Consider the following 17,379-nt stretch of genomic DNA (forward strand, 5'->3'; position numbering starts at 1 on the left):
AAAAAAATCCATTGGGTTTTTATAATTCATTGGTTCACAGCCAGTGACAGTTACAGTAGTTATCCACAATATTAAAGCACCATATGCCAGGTCCTCAGCTGGTGTAACTTGTCCTAGCTCCCCTGACTTCAGTGAAGCTAGAACACATTCTACCAGCTGCTGATTTGTCCCCATATAAAGCAAAGAGAACTTGAGACTATAAATATAAGAATGAGACTAAATAGCCAGAATTTGCAGTGTTAGACCATCTGTAGGTATTTTCCTTCAAAGCACTATTATTTAATATCTAGGATTTGCAATCAAATCCTAAAGAACGGTTTAAAAACAAAGAACAGAGCAAGGTTATCATTGTCTGTAGGCTGTATGCATAAGGATATGTTCCACCGTTCAGAGACCAGTTAGCCTGGAATGGGGAGCAGTTCAGAAACCCCTTAGCAGGTCTATGTTTAGTGGAGAGACATTTTATAAGTTTACTTAAAGGTTTCAATCTCTTTTCAGGGTGGCCCCCACTGCTTGCACCATGAACAGAATGGCTCTGCTTGCTCCTTATGCTTACACAAATTCTCAGGATTGTGTGTTAGGTGCAACCGGGTGGGGATACTGTTTGGGTTTTATTGCTGCTCCCTCTCTACTCCAAAGCACTAGCTAATAATAGGTTTGCTGGCTTGTAAATGTTTAGCTTGACTTTTTACTGGGCATGGTGGAGAAATGCAATCACTGCCTTGAAGCCATCCAAAAAGAGAGCAGCTTTACAAGAGGCAGAAATTCCCGATGTGAGACTCATACTAATCCACTGTGTGGGAGAGGATGCTGGGGCAGAACAGTGGAAAACTGCATGGGCCTGCAGTTGCCCCTCACTTCACCAGAACCATCATGTGATTCCTTCTCACCTTTTGGGCCGTTCCACTACCTATGGCTGCCAGCTCAAGCAAAATCCACTGACCCCTTTCTTGTCTACTGCTGCATTCAGCATAGAGAAGGAGCAAACATAGTCTGGCACAGAGAGATGAGCCAAGCCTGAGCATGCTGCAGCTGGCAGTGACTGGGGGCAATGGGGCTAGGAAAGCAGAACAAACAGCAGAAGCTTCCTAATCCCATTAGCGATAATTACCCCATTCCAATGGCCAACACACTCCCACTCTGCGTACTCACTTCCTCTCTTGCATCTCTTAGCCTCTTAAAGCTAGAGGTAGGCAACTAATTCCTAACAGTTTATCCAATGAATTTTGCCCCATCTCTGCTAATTAGATCACCATGCCCCAACAGACATAGTCTGCAAATGCTGTGCACCAAATTCCTGCAGGTAATTCTTGGGAGATGGCTTGTAGGGGACCAGCCTGGCACAAGCATTCACAAGTCATGCTAGGAGGGTAGTTCTGAATGGACATGTATATAAAATCCATCTGGGGAGAGAGTCAAGGAGGGTGGGTAAACCACAAGATTCCTTCCCCCGGCTCCCAGCCCCTGAAGAGGCAGTCACTTACTAGGAGGTTGGAGTCAGGAAGCAGAGTGAGGGCAGTGGCACCTAAGCTGTCTGCACCATTTGGCATCACGTGCTCTTCTCCAGGATCACATAGGTAGTGCAGGCCACCACAAAATCCTTGCTACTGTGTCCCTGTCCCAGTGCCACCGCTGATACGGATCTCCCTGGCAAGTACAAGGGAGAAATGCTAAGCAGAATAGCCACCAGTACTCCCGGTTTGACTGCCAGCTTTTGAACCCAGGCCAAGGAACTGCTGCCCCTGGCCTAGACAGCAAGCTAATCAGCAACTTCCTGCCCCCAGAGCATGGGCTGCTTCTCTCTATCAGAGGCAGTTTGCTCCCAGCTCTGGTCCTCTGCGGATTGTTCTAGAGCCACACTCCAGCTACTCAGCTTATCAGCAGCCTGAAGCTGGGAGCACTGGAGAAAGTTAATTAGCAGTCAGCAGAGAAGCCTGCATTCTGGGGACAAAAAGTCAGCCACCATGATGGGCCAAGCATGACAGAGGAAGCCGGGGGGAAGAGGAACACCAAGGGAGAAACGAGAGCCAAAGGTTAACTGAAGAAAGGGAAGGAGTGGAGGGAATTAGGAGGGAGCTGGAAGAGAAATGAGAAACTGCTTCCTTTACAGTACAGAAGAAGGAAGTCAGTTGAGGTGAAGCAAAAACATCAGGTATAGAGAAAAGAAAAAAAGGACAAGAAACAGGTAAGATGCAACAACTGCAATAGCTATGGCATGCCCAGGTACAGATCATAAATATGGGTCTTGATCTCAGAAAGGTTAGGAACTAGTAGATAATTTAAATCAGACTCTCACTGGAAACCCTGGGTATATATATTTAACTTTTGTGCTCTTTTAGTAAGAAAGTAGGATCTCTTGTCAGTGACCTAGAGAGTGTCACTTTGTTAAGATTGCAGTCTACTTGCCTATCCTCATCTCCTTGTGGATGGTCCACTGATTTCTTGAAATGTGATAAACACTGAACTCTTCACTTCCTTCTCCTAATCTGTCTCCCCAGCTCTCAAACTTGAGATCATGGAATTAGCTTGGACTACTCCCAATCAGGAGACTGCCAAATTGTAGCTGGGGCCTCTAACATTAATACCTATCCCTTCTACATATTCAGTCCTCAAATCCTGCTTCCCACCATGGAAGTGTCTCCTAGGGGCTACAAGTAACCTCCTCCTGTCGGGGGGAGGGATAGCTCCGTGGTTTGAGCATTGGCCTGCTAAACCCAGGGTTGTGAGTTCAATCCTTGAGAGGGCCATCTAGGGATCTGGGGCAGAAAATTGGGGATTGGTCCTGTTTTGAGCAGGGGGTTGGACTAGATGCCCTCCTGAGGTCCCTTCCAATCCTGGTATTCTATGACACATCTCTTCCCTCTTCAGTCTAGCCAATTTCTTTACCTGTTGCTTCACCCAAGTTTCTCTTCCCCCTCCAAGGGACTGAAGAGTTATACGAGTTTAGGTGCAAGACTTGTAATCTTACACTGAAAAAGAAAGATTCACAGAAGAGATGTTTGCCACAAGTGTTGAGTTTCACTATTTTAATATCATGAAATAAAAGTACAAAAACTTTACAGGTATATTGTTTATTACATGAAGATAGAACAGTTAACATTTGCATTTATTTTCTAGCAAAACCTGTATTACCAGTCACTCAGCAGTGTAAATACTAACCACTAATTTCACCACCATGTGTGCATTTTGTTTTAGGAGGAAACTGCAGAGGTAAAGGCAACTATCTTGTGAGGCTTCATTATAACTGAAAAAAATATTCAGCCTGTTTACAACAGAAGCTGTGCTCAAACAGACCGTCCATATTTAATACAGGTTTCACCTAGGAGGCTTTGCAAAAGTGTTAAGACATTTGAACTAGTCATCTTCTTGTCTCAGGGCTGTAAGTGGGGATTTTCTTGTATTATAGGATATTAGCATTTTGAAGTCCTAGTTCTATATATTTGCAAAGATAAACAGTGTGCGTGTATGTGAACGGGGCCTGGGGTGAGACGATGTGCAGTCTTGACATAGCTTGTGCTGTTTATTGAATGAAATCCATGAATTGTTCTATTCTGAAGACAGATCATGAACTGTTGTATGTAAAGTGCAGAAAATTCAGTAGCTATCAGTTGGCTAACCCAAACGTGATTAAAATCAAGTTTATCCAAAGTGGATCTCTGGGAATGCTTATAGGTTGATGTTGCCAAAGCAGTAGTTGACTAAGAAACAAAACCCAGGATTTCACTGTATTTTCTCTGTTTGCTAAAATATCAGCCACATGTCTTCCCCACCCTCAAGTTATTTTTAACCTCATCAAGTGTATACAACACATCAGCAAACATGAAACAAGTAAACCCTTACATTACAATAACCTTATAAAATGTCCTAAACTCAATTTCATACATGCACCTCACATTTTTAGACAAACCTTCAGGTAAAGAATTTACTTATGACAAAGAGATTGAACTGGTCAAAAATGCTATGTCCTTTGTTGGATCATGTGGTATCCTTTCAAATAATTCATAATTTCATGAAGCATGCATGAAACCAAATTGTGAGTTTACAAATAAATAAAATGGCGCTCACCATTATTACTGATTTTATATATTTTATCATTTATCGAAATGATTAACTTAACTCAGTCCCTTAAGGATGAATTTTGGGGGTGTTTAAAATAAAAATATTTGGAAATCGTAAGCACATTTAAAATTGTTAGAACTATGCTTTGTTTTTGGAAGGGTCATCCTTGTTTCTTCTCTTTACGTCCCAATTATAAACTCTAGCCATATCTGAGGGTATAGTTAAGGAAGCTGCTATAATGCAAAAAGAGATAACTAATTGCAGAACCACCCATGTATGTTCAATCCAAGTTAATCTTGCTTGTTTCACTGATGCATGACAGACAATATAGAAACCGATTAACAGAACAGTTGACTGCAGTGCAGAACCTTGATGCTGTGGAAATTGTGACAACTGACAAGGCAGCTATACATGGTCACTACTCATGGTCACTCCCCTGTTCAGAGGATCTACATGCTAACAATTACATATTTTTTGCACATACATTTCTCCCTTCATATTTACTTCCACTCCTATGTGCCAAAGCTAAAACTGCTTCCAGTTGCAACTTATCCCTTTTTGGTTGCCACGTTTACCTATTTCAGCCATTCATGACTTTATTCAGCACTGAATGTCCTTTAACATTGGCAACATTTGAAACCCTAATAGCTCCCCTCCAGTACTAATAAATAGCTAAAGTATCAGTCTTCAACTAGGTAAATAATCTGTGCTCATTGCTAAAGGCAGGTTTGAAGCAGACAATCCAAAAACATAATGCAAAATGAATGTGATACTATCAAGACTCCCCAGAGAGGTTCGTTAACATGGTTCCAGCACTGGCTTTCTTGCTCACAAGAGCATCAAGGTGGCAGTTGAATTAGGTATTCTGCTGGTGGAGAACACAAAGACCACCACTTGTGTACTATCCAGAGTTGTGCCAAGGAACCATTTTGCTCTGAAGCGTCAATAAATCCAATTGGCTACCAACTCTAAGTACTAGTCTATGTCCTCAAGTTACCCACTTAGAACTGCAGTGCCCATCACAACAAGTTGCATTCATAGCCCATTTTCCAGCTCTGTCTGTTAAGAGATGGAATTCCAACAGGGACTAGCTGTGTTACATTAAACTGTCCCTTCCCTTGCTCAGAATTTGAGACACAAAGTCCACCATTACCATTCAAGACAGCTACTTGCTAATCCTCCATCCACTACTCTGGTTAGGGAAAGCAAATAAACAGAGCTGAATAACACATTTCTCTTTCTAAAAATATATTTATCTGTGGAAAGGTGAGAAAAATTTGTACCAGTGTTTAAATTAAAAGTTTTTTTTTTTTCCTCCAAAAGGATACTAACTTCTGTGGTGGTGAACTGATCTCTAAGAAAATCCAGGTCTTCCTCTAGAGACTCAAGATTTCTTGTGGCTGTAGACAAATTCTTTTCTAACAGAGCCTGGGCTTCATCAATATCATATTCAAGCATCACATTGGCCTAAAAGAAAAGATATTTAATTTTAATATAGCTTTTACTCTAGGTTGAACATCTTAAAGAAAACATTAACTCTTTCCAAGGGGAATGTTACAAATGTTTCAGACTGATTCTAACCTACTATGTAGACAGACACTCACAGATATACACCAAAGCTAGCCATGTAAACAAAAAGGAAGTGCAATGCAGGGACCTATGTGTGGCCTTTATCACCTCAGTATTTAAGTAAAACCCACAAAAGGCTTGCAAATATTTCTCCCCATGTCATTTTAAGCAACAAATGGATGCTTGCTGCATTTGTGGACAGCAGTCAAAAACAAAAGCAAGACTTTAGTGTTTTCAGAATTACATACATTTTAATTAACACAATTCTAACATTCCTTTTCAAAATGGAAGAGGGCTCCCTCAGCAAGAGTTTCTCCAAAATATCTTTAAAATGTTAAAAATATACTACTTTTAATAAAGTCTTCTGGAAACATCCAGATTCAACAGCAGAATGCTCTTACCCTAGTATCCCCCAACAACAAATCAACAAAACCATCTGACGCAATTTAGGACAAAATTCTTTTTTGACATATACATGGCAGATCTTATCACTAATACGTTGTTCTCTCGGTGCATGAGTCCCCATGTCGAAAGACCAACAATGTCAAGTGAAGGTGCTGAAGACCCAGAGGAGTTTTGTCCTTTGTGAGTACTGAGTAAGAGTTATATACAGTTTTTCAACATTATTTTCTTTATTTGGAGATCGGTGCTTACAATTTCACATCTATGTAGCAACTAGCATCAGTTGTCAAGTGCATTGTGATTCAGTGGAATTTCACAGAATCAGAGTTAGAGATATAACAGAGCTCTTCTATCTTCCAGACTATTAAATTAATTCTGGGAGTGATTTTCAAAGGCATAAATGGCAGGTTGGCACTAAATAGTGGAAGACAACATTAACATACATTCTTGAAGGATTGTGGGGCAAAAAAAGGAACCACCAACATTGAGCAAACATTCCACAGAAAAACATGTTAGCATTGGTTTGGATCACTGTATGTTACTTCTTATGACTCTGGAATAACAACTCCTACAGGTAGCCTCCATGAGACCGAGGATGCACTAATTATTTTTTCCTTGACAAAGAAAGCCTTAACTTTTCAAGAAAGCAATTAGAAACAAAGCATACACAGCCCAATACAAACCAATATATGCTGTAAGCCATGAGGAGGCAGTAAGGTCAAGGCATGCCCAAAAACCGCATAAAACCTGTCATAAAATGCGTTGTTAGCATGACTAATTTTTTGTGGCAGGTTTATTTGTGTGTGAATACAAGTTAATGGCAACAAATATTCAATGCAAAAAAGCCACTGGCCCCATATTTTGACAGTTGTAAATGAATGTGAATACACCACACACAAAAGCCCGCAACAGCTTTCATGGAGCCAAAGCTATATGAATTCTGCAGGCAGGCTCTTACACTGATGGGGACCAGGGAGAAATCCTTCAGAAAAGCTGACATTTAATAAAGGATGCTCAGGTTGGAATGAAGTTCTAAACGTTTCCAAAACTTCCGTACTTCAAGCCCTCACTAAGTGCTTGTCTTCATAAGGATAAAGCCTAAAATAGCTAGTGTGCACTAACTGCCCCCGTGGACACTCTTATTCCATACTAAGAATGCCTTTGTGCAGATAACTTGAGTAAGAGAGCATCATATAGCTCTGTGTGCAGACCATGTTTTTGTCCTAACCGGGAGACTCAGCTCTGGCATGGGGAGTTCAGGGACTTAGTGGTCTCAAAATAAACATTAGTAAGTTAGTTATCTTTGCAGTTAAGGAAAGGTATGAACACAGAATATCCCTGCTTGATATCGCTTAAGTACTTAGAGGTCTCTTTTGTTTAAAGCCTTTGACCCAGCCAAGCCGTTATCTGGGCTTAGATACAAAGTTGATAAGTGCCCTATAAATATGTAAGATACAAGACAAATCCTTTCCTCATTTGAAATACAATGTAGATACTTCGTGAATAGGGTAGTAAGAGGCTATATATGGCTAAACATACAGAAGACAAATAGAAAAATATTAACAGACCTAATTGTCAAAACAAACTGTTTTACTGGGCATGTGCCTTCAAGGCAGTGGTGGAGTGGTATTCTGAACCACAGTGCAATAATGAAATACCTATAATCAATCATTCTGATTAATTTAATCTTAAAGAAAAGCCAGATCGGAATTTATGGCTCATCAGAAAAAAGTGTGAGCGTTAAATAAAACGGATTAAATTAAGTCCCTAACATGTTGAAATTGCCCTGTAAGGTTTACTTCACAGACAAAGCAGTTTTTATTGTTGCAAGCAGCAGTCAATGTAAACTGCAGACTAGCTACATCATGTTCTGCTGCAAACATAATCAACAAGATTGCGAGATAAATATTCACAGCTCCGAATTTATTGACAGTTGTTGGTCATTATACATAAAGTAAGAAAAAGCAAACTGAAAATGTACAATTATGGTTAGAAAAAGTCACCATATAAAAATGCCAGCTTCTTCCTTAACAGTTTTAGCCCATTTGACTTTACCCCTCGAAAAAGTGTGTCACTACTTGGGACTCCCGTTACCCCTGCAGAGCCAACAGCTAGGGAGGAGAGAGAGTTGGAGTCTGTTCTGGTTTGTGCTTTGACATACCAGTCGGCCCTCCACCTGGAACTTAGCTAAGCTGTGCCAAGTCAAAGACAATGGGGCTGCACAGGGGTAGCTGAAGAATCTTAATTACTGATGCAAAAGCCAAAAAGAATACAGCTTGATTTTCAGACCCAAAGTTGAATCTAAAGGGTTCTCTCAGATATTTTTAAAATGTCTATTACTGCAATATTAATTTGTATTACCATAGTGACTATGAGCCCCAGTCATGAACCAAAACCCCATTGAGCTAGATGCTGTATAAACACAGAACAAAAAACCTGTCCATACTCCAAAGAGCTTACAAGTGGTAAGGCATAAGTTAGAAATGGAAGAGATGGGAAAAGAAACAAAGACACTGCTTTTCAAAAACAAACACCACAGTGTCTCCCTTCAGCGTATAATTGCATAAATTATTGCACTAAAAATTTTACAGCATTTTCTTAGCCTTGTGGTGTCTTGTAAATTAAGACTATAGTTATGCAAGTTACTTGTCCAGAATCTAGTACCTACTATTCCATTAAGACCTTTTTGCACTGAACTCCCACTGGAGGCTGGAGTAGGGACCAATTACTTGATCACCTAAATGTGCTGTTTTTCTAGTTCTGACCATAATTATACTTTTAGAAATTACACCAGGTACTTAACTTTCCTTATACTTCATACAATTCCATTAAACTCAATGATTGCACAGAATTTTGTCCTGCTGAGTGGTAGAGATAAACAATTATTTAAAAATATTTTAGAGGCATTCTGTAGTTACTTACCCCCAACCACAAACAGACTTTATCCGTAGGAGGAACTGATGCTTTACAGTAGAGGTTATCTGCCAATAAAAATCTGGTCTCCATTGGGTTTGTGGATTCCTTAAGATAGATCACAGAACTTGAAGTTGCTACTTGCATTGCAAATGGTTAAGACAGCATACAGAAACTAGAGTAAAGAACACACTTTTCAGCTTTTTTTTTAAAAGTAATATGTGACTATTCAACTTTCGGGGGACTACTGTAAACTTTTACTTCAAAATAGAAGTTAAAACCCCAAATTTGAGAACAGCGTGTTATAAGGTGGTGATTTTATACACAAATTAGAAATGGCTACAAAGACTAACAGTCCATGGAGCCCAAGCTTAGTGCATCATTTGCAGCTATTAAAAGTGAAGTTTACAGCGGGAATGTTAACTTTCTGAAAGCTAGTAAATAAAGTTATATGCCTTAAGAATAATTCCACTGTAACTTATAAAAGCGAATTATGTATGCTCTCCAAAACATTTATTGAAATGTTTTCTGCTAGTATGGAAAAGCTGTTAGCTTTATTTATTCATACCCCATTAAATAATCAAAATAGTTTACCTTTTTCTTCTGCATATATTTTAAAATGTCTAATGTCTGTTTAATTTCAGGAATCTGACTTTTTAGCCTGTGAATTAACAAGAATCATAATTTAGTATTTTGCACATACAGATAAGATTCCCCAAACAATTAGCTATTATATAATCCAATCTTTTCTTTTTAATTTTAGAAACTCAAGTTCTACAGACCTTCTCTATTCATTTTAATCAGCTATTAAAGTCATAATTAGCCCTAGAATTTAACACAAATACTTCACTTCTGAATATATAAGATATCTAGCAAGTACACTTAACTAGGGAGGCTGGATGTACCTGGCATGTTCCAACATTCTAATCAATACAATGAATACAAGGCAAATTCTGATGGCACAAGCATGTTACTCTGAGCGAAGAATTAAAATTAGAGCTGGTCAGAAATTCTCATGGAACATTCATCAGAAAATGCTGATTAATCAAAATTGAAAAGTTCTGCGGGAATGTGGCAATTTAGGCAAATCCTTTAATAGAAACTTGCTTGGTTTACTGCCAGCTCCCCCACTCGTGCCTCCATCTCTTTGGCAACCCAGACTCCACAGCAGCTTGCCAGGTTGGCTGCAAAGGCAGGCAATGGAGTTATTCATAGATAAGGATCCCCCTCAATAAAAGCAAGCCCCAGTATCTGCCTCTGTTATTGCTCACAGCTTTCTCCAAAAGTAGCAGCTGAGTAAAATTAATAAAGCCTGGTCAGTTCACAGTGCTATTCAGTGGCAGGGAGCAGTGGATCTGACAATCATTTCAATTTCAGTCAACTCTTTAGGTTCACAAGCAACTGGGCAGCCAAGCTGCCACAATGCAGTTCCCAGGTCCTAGGGCATCTTATTTCATTTTAGTAACACCAAAAATTTGTGAAAGTATTTAAATCAAGACTTGATGTCTTTCTAAAAAGATAACTTGCTAAAGCAGAAGTTATGGGTTTTCACACATTCTCTATACCTGTCAAAAAATGCATGTATTCTGAAACACCATAGTCAGTGCGCTCTCAAAAACGAAGTGATGCTCTCTTTCTTTCTCCAAGCTTATGAATTTTAAGGGTGCTGGATGAGTTGGTACTACCAGTTAACATTAAGAAATGGACTGCAGTAACTATTTTAGTGACCACAAGACTTATTTTGAAAAAATGGGAAATCTGCAATTCCTCCCTCATATACAGACTGGCATAGGGAACGCTCTACTATTGTATTAATGGAAAAAATGACTGTAATAGAAACACTTGGAAAAATTGAGGATGTCTGATCATACATGAAACTATTGCATACTTTTGCAGTTTAGTATATGCTAGTCCCGACACTTGTAGGTTATGTTCTCACTTATCTATTTAGTCACTTTAATAACTGATGCCTTGCATGACCTCTGCAGGTTTGGGGTTTTTTCTTTGCTTTTTCCAGGTTTTGCAAACAATGAATGTTAAATTTTGTTATATTTATGCTATTTATATCTTGAGCCTATATTTATATATGTTTTGTTTTATTATGTGTTTATATTTTATATAAAAATAAAAAGTAAACAAAAGTTACTAGCTTGGTGTAAAAGTGCCTTGGTGAAATTTTATGACCTGTGTTATGCAGGCGGTCAGACTAGACAGTCAGAGTAGTCATTTCTGGCCTTAAAGTCTATCAAGCTATAAACTCAGGCTTACTGACACTGCTGATCAGTCTGTGGGGAAAAAAAACGTGGAGTTGCACCTTTCTAAATTTACTGCATTATTGGCACTGCTAATACTTCCCGTCACTTCTTAAGGCAGTTGGAAATACTAAACAAAATATAACCTTTTTTTGAAATCTTATTTTCAATTTCCAAACTTTGAAAAAAAAATTTAACTCACCTCCTTTTCTTCTGAGCAAGGTTAAGTTCCATAAATTTATATTTCTGATATTGTTCATCCAGCTTCTTAAGCACTACATCTGCAGTTTCATTTCCAGGCTGTTTCATAAAAGAATCTACATCCTCCTTTAAGAAAAAGATAAAATTAAGAATTTTACAGAAACCCAAGATCTAATTATGTGATCAGAAAGATTAGGTAGACAAAAGTTATTTTGCACTAAAAGTGATTTTATACCTTCAATCGTTATTTTCCCTTGACACATCACTCAGAGCTTTGCTTGCCTAGAACCTAGATCATGTCCAGTGGACACAGAAGCTATTTCACAATGCTAGAGTTGTTGGTGCATATACCTTACAGTTTCAGCCACATGCAACATGAAATTGTATCTTCTTTTCCATTCGAAAGTGTAGTATCACATAACCTCTTTGTATTTCAGTTTCCCCATCTATAAAATACAGATCATACTTCCTTTTCACACTCTTTGGCTATTCAAATTGTAAGCTCTTTGGGACAGAGACCATCTTACTATATATAAATAAAGTGCCTAGGGCAAAAGGGCCATGATCTTTGTTGGGACTTCTACGCACTTTTGCAATACAAAGAATTAATCTTTCTAGGGCCACTACTTTTAGATTTCTTATTGAGTATTTTGTCAGGAAAGTAGTGACATTCATGTTAAAGAAATGTGATTACAATTCATTCACAAGCTATTGGTTTGACAGAGTTTGTTTATACATATATCCTGCTAGATGACCAAAAAAAAAAAAAAGGCCCTTTCTCAATTTACTCTTTTATATCTAGAGGCTTCCATTTTTTACTAATGCAAAAAACCCCAACAATTCCATTAATATAGACTGTGTATGTTTATGGTGCTTTATTGCAGTGATATTTATTTAAATAGGCAGGTTGGTTTTATTATAGTTTACTATGCCACTGACAGCATAAATCCCCTTGGGCTATGGAGACTCACTGTGCACTTGCCCAAATAGGCAAGTGCAGTCAACCTGCTTTCTCAGCATAGAGCCAACAACCAAACGTGAATTCCAAGCTTCATCTGAAGTAGGAGTTCACATTGCTGCCTCCCGATACATAATCTACAAAGTCTCATGGACAAGACACTAGACTGGGAGTCAAGAGACTGCATTTCAAAGACTCTATTTATGTTGCACCTTTTGGATGCAAGGCACCATATAAGCATGATCTATAATCACAAAAACTTCATCTTCCCAGACTAATTCCTTAACTTAACTAATTCCTTCCTGCCCCTGGAAGACAGCTTGCAAAAGTGTATTAGGACCAACTTGTAAAACTGTTTCACAAAACCCCACAACAGACTTCAAGCAGCTTTCTCAGGTAAATAGTTTACAAAGAGATTCCAGCTGTGGCACCCAACTCATGGGGCTGCATTAACTGTGCTAGTGCTTACTCTTACTTTCACTTTCACTTGCGAATTTCAGCAGCTCACTAAAGGCATCTTACCTTCTCCTTCTGAAGATGACAAAATATGATCATCGTTTTTCCAGTTGTCAAACAGTCCCCTACTGTGTTACAATTTGGCTCTGATGGTCTTTTAATTGGCAATGAGGTGTTATACATTCAGTCAAGTCAAAAAGCGTGCGCATTTATCATCATTACCAACATATCTATTGAACAGGAGTGACATACTCCATACTGAATCAATCTCTTTTTAGACACGGATTCATACACAACATTCTCAACGGTGTACAAAGTCACCAACACCTTCATTAACACTTTTCAATCAACCGACACATCAGAGAATTGGTTGCCTACATGAGATGGTCTGCCAGACACTGCAGACGCATCAATAATTTCAAGGCACTTCAAGAATATATCATTAGAAGAAGAATTCACAATAAGAATAGCCATAAAACAGGAAAGACTCAAGACGGCACCCCCAATGGAACACCATTAAAAACTACTTGTAATACAATGAGACTTGAAACCTCATTCATTTGGAAAAATATCTCCAGATCCCTTCTGTACCAAGTTAATATCAATTTCCAAGTACTGTAGCATCACACTGTAAGTAAGAGCAGTAGATGTATGTGAAAAGGTCAGTTTCCCACACTGAGAAACATAACTTTTTAATCTTTGTAAAACCTAATCACTACTTTTGATCTGGTACACAAAGCTAAAAGTCAAAATAGAAGCAAAGAATTAAGAGACTACATAGCAATATCTACCTTGACTACTCTTCAAGTAATAAAAAGGAGACTCTTTCAGAGACTGAAGTGTCAAAAGAGAATGAGCTGAACAAATTATACAGCAACGAGTCAATAGGATCAATAGCACTCATTCAGGAGTTCTGAAGAAACTCAAGAAGGAGGTGGAAAAGTTACTAACAAAATATGCAATCTCTCATTAAGATCAGCTACTATGCCAGAGGACTAGACACTAGCAAGCTGCAAGAATGATCCTGGATATTGTAAACCTTACTTTACTGCCAAGTGAATTGATGGCAATAATTCAAGAATTATAAAACACCTAAATTCACATAATATAATAGTCAGATCAGCATGGCTTCTGTAGAGGACAAAGTCATGATTCTTCAGTCTCCTAGAGTTCTCTGGTGAAGCAACAAGATATTGGGGGAAAGAGCCGATGAACATAACGGATTTGGACTTTCAAGAAGTCTTTCACAAAATCCCTCATCAAGAAGTAGTAAGGATTAAAGGAACCTAAACTAAGTAATCATGGCATAGAGGTCGTATAATGAAATATACCCTAAGGGTCCATACTGGGGTGTTTAATATTCTCATTAATATTGGAATGGGAGACAAGAGAAACAGCAACATAGTTTAAGGTTTTCCAATGACATTGTTTAGGACATAAGAAATACAAGATAGGCAAGGTAATATCTTTTTATTGGACCAATTTCTGTTGGTGGAAGGGACAAGCTTTCGAGTTTCCTGGAGCTCTTCCTTAGGTCTGAAAAAAGCTCCGTGAATCTCAGAAGCTTGTCTCTTCTTAAATGCTAGATAGTTGAATAGATAATGGCAAATGAAATTTATTGCTAGAAAACGCAAGGCAATAACATGGGGGAAAATAACTTAAAATATATACACATTCTGGGTTTCAAATTAACTACAGCACTCAAGAAGAGATCTAGAGGTCATCACCGACAGCTCAATAAAAACTTCTGTTCAACGTGCAGTAGCAGTCAAAACACCAAAATGATAAGCTATAGAAAGGTTTCAGAGTAGCAGCTGTGTTAGTCTGTATTCGCAAAAAGAAAAGGAGGACTTGTGGCACCTTAGAGACTAACCAATTTATTTGAGCATAAGCTTTCGTGAGCTACAGCTCATGCATCCGATGAAGTGAGCTGTAGCTCACGAAAGCTTATGCTCAAGCTATAGAAAGAACTAGTTCGTGAAATAATTCTGAAATTGTATTGCCTTTATACAAGTTGATGGACTACCTTCTCTTGAATAACAGCCAACAATTTTTAAACTGTTGAGTGATTGTGCACCCAACTTCTCAGCACTTTCTGAAAATCAAGTCACACTTAAGAAGTGTCAAACTGAGCACCTAAAGTCACCTTTGAAAATCCTGACCAGTGTTCAGTTCTGCCCATGCTGCAAAATGTATAAAAAAAATCGAAGGGGTAAGGAAAATGATTAGAGGCATGGGAAGAGCTCTATATGAGGAGAGATGGAAAAGAGCTCACTGCTTACTTTAAAAGGGATGTGAATAAGAAGGAACATGACTTAATTTAATGAATGGTAAAGAAGGTCATTCAGGCATTCCTGTTAATAAACAAAGTTTCTCAAAACACAAGAATGAGAGGATAGCCAATTAATTTGAAAGGTAAGTTTAAAACTTAAAAATAAAATGCATGTGAATCTTTTTGCCCCAATATCAAACTCAGTCTTAGGCGTCAAAAAGGATTAGCCATTTGTATGGATACAAAGGACATTCATAGTAAAATTATACAGAACTATATATGATAAATATAAACCCTCATGCTTTGGGTCGCAAGTATTAACTGACTAGAAGCTTCCCAAATAAGTAGATTATTCTGTAAATAAATATCCATTACAGGGATTCTAGCAATTTTCTGTGAAACATTTAGTAGTGGCCACTCTTGAAGACTAGACACCTAACTAGACAGCATGCTTCTCGGAGCCATTAATGCAACTTCTTTCTTCCTAAAATGATTTTAAATTTATTAAAAAACGTCCTATAACAACATCACAATACACAATATTCCGTCCTTCCAGTAAAGTTTTTCAAACTCACTTTTCCTTTTTTAAATACTGGGTTGCCTTTACAAGTTCGTTAGTATACTGACTAATCTAAACAACATATAGTCAGTGGTCATGTCAGTTTTCAGTCTAAACTCTGTCATCAAGGCAAGTTGATCATAGTGCAGATTTATTTTTCCCCCCCTCAGACTTTTGAAGGAAATTCAATATAGCAAAAAAGCACACTTTGTTTCAAAGATATGTGATGCTGTTTAATTTTCCAAGAGGAAAAAAGATGGCTCACCACCTTAGAGTCAAAATAATTTCTCTGTACAGGACAACACCAGTTTTCCCCAAGAGCTCTGGAGATATCAAGACACCTTAAGGGAAAGCAAGGTTTCAGATAGATAAAGACAGAGCATTTCGCACCGAGTATTGTTGCTTTGGATGCAGATGACAATAGGCTAACCAGGGATCACTGAGTTGTACGATACAAGACTCTAGTCTGCTCAGTTTGACCTCACAGAACTTTACACAAAAGAAAACCTCAGATTTCGGATACCGACCCACTCCCTACACGCACACTCACATCCACCATAAACTGCATTAGTATCCGAGTCTGGGGCACACAGATGACACGACCTAGGTTGCGACAGCGCTGAATCCAGAACTGCATCCACGAGGGTTACCTCCCAGCCCCGCAAAGCGCCCCCCACCACTGCGGGTGTGAGTCACGGCAGCCCAGCCCGCGATCAGCGCAGCCGGGGGAGCAGGACCCGCGCCCTGACCAAGGCCCGCGCCGAGCGGGCGGCTACAGCAGGAGCGACCCTCCCGACCCCGCCGAGCGCAGCCTCCCTGCTCATCACCAACCCCTACCCCCGCCGCACGCAAACGGGGCCCAGCAGCGCCCCAGCGCAAAAGAACCCGCGAGGCCGGGGGAGCTGCGGGCCACCCCCAGGCCCCCCCGTCCCGAGCCGCAGGTGGGGGGAGAGCCAACCACGCCCTGGCAGGGACCCCGGGGCGTGGCCGAAGGGATGGGCGAGGTGCCGCCTTCCCACCCCGGGACCCCAGCGCCGGGACCGGACCCGGACCCGGGCCCATCTCCCTCACGACGGCGCCGCCGGCTCGGCTCCGCCCGCTGCCCCCCTAGCGGGCCGGGAGCGGCTCTCACCACGAACACGGCCTCGGGGATGCCCAGGTGGCCCCGTTTTCCGCCCGCGGGCGCCTCGCCGCAACAAATCTCGCCGCTGGTGGCCGCCGCCATCTTGGGGAACCGACGGCGCTGCGTGCCCTGCGTCCGCGCGGCCTGCCTCCGCCGCGCCACACGATTCCTACGTCACTGCGTCAGCGTGAAACCCACCTCCCCTTCGCGCCCATTGGCTGCAGCGCTTTGACTGACAGGGGAGGGTGGGACCGGAGAGGGGTGGGGCTTAGCTGAGTGGGCGGGGTAGGTGCGTGCTAGTGGGCGTGGCGCAGCGGTGGGCTGGGAGAGTGCGAGGAGTCGGAGCTGGGGGCGCTGCCGCTGTAGGGGGCTGCAGAGGGAACGCGGGGAGTGGTTTGATCCCAGCCGCCTGCTCTCTCCTTGCTCCCCCACTGCTGGGTTGCCAGCCAGGGAGGGGCTGTCTCCCTGCCTGTGCGGCCTCCATGGAAAATATGGTACAGCGCAGAGCCCTGCACAGGACTGTGTCTCCTTCCTAGCCACCTCGGACACCGAAATGTTGGAACAACTCGCTTTACGTTGCCGAACTCATATGTATGACAGACTGGCGAGAGATAG

General features: G+C 40.6%; 1 protein-coding gene across 2 annotated transcripts; it reads right to left on the minus strand.

Moving 5' to 3' along the window:
- Positions 1-3,011: 3,011 nt before the first annotated feature.
- Positions 3,012-16,925, minus strand: VBP1 (VHL binding protein 1). 2 transcript variants are annotated; one of them, XM_073361248.2, is made up of 6 exons: positions 16,774-16,925; positions 11,398-11,522; positions 9,538-9,604; positions 8,953-9,051; positions 5,388-5,526; positions 3,012-4,268 (listed from the first exon to the last, which is right to left on the minus strand). In XM_073361248.2, exons 1-6 carry the CDS (start codon positions 16,864-16,866, stop codon positions 4,198-4,200), a joined length of 594 nt encoding a protein of 197 aa, XP_073217349.1. In that variant the 5' UTR covers positions 16,867-16,925; the 3' UTR covers positions 3,012-4,197. The 2 variants fall into 2 exon arrangements, with proteins under 2 accessions (XP_073217349.1, XP_073217347.1); XM_073361246.2 differs by lacking the exon at positions 16,774-16,925 and adding an exon at positions 12,877-13,605.
- Between the last annotated feature and the right edge of the window lie 454 nt (positions 16,926-17,379).

This window comes from Lepidochelys kempii, chromosome 9, assembly GCF_965140285.1.
Source record: "Lepidochelys kempii isolate rLepKem1 chromosome 9, rLepKem1.hap1, whole genome shotgun sequence".
In the NCBI taxonomy this organism is placed as follows: domain Eukaryota; kingdom Metazoa; phylum Chordata; order Testudines; family Cheloniidae; genus Lepidochelys; species Lepidochelys kempii.

Bases quoted from the DNA above. Each gene is read 5' to 3' on its own strand.
- VBP1 (XM_073361246.2), bottom strand. From the start codon at position 12,993: ATGTATAACACCTCATTGCCAATTAAAAGACCATCAGAGCCAAATTGT. The intron at 11,523-12,876 runs GTAAGATGCCTT...TTTTTCTTAAAG, and splicing joins GTCATCTTCAGAAGGAGAAG to GAGGATGTAGATTCTTTTAT. The intron at 9,605-11,397 runs GTGAGTTAAATT...GTTAATTCACAG, and splicing joins CTTGCTCAGAAGAAAAGGAG to GCTAAAAAGTCAGATTCCTG.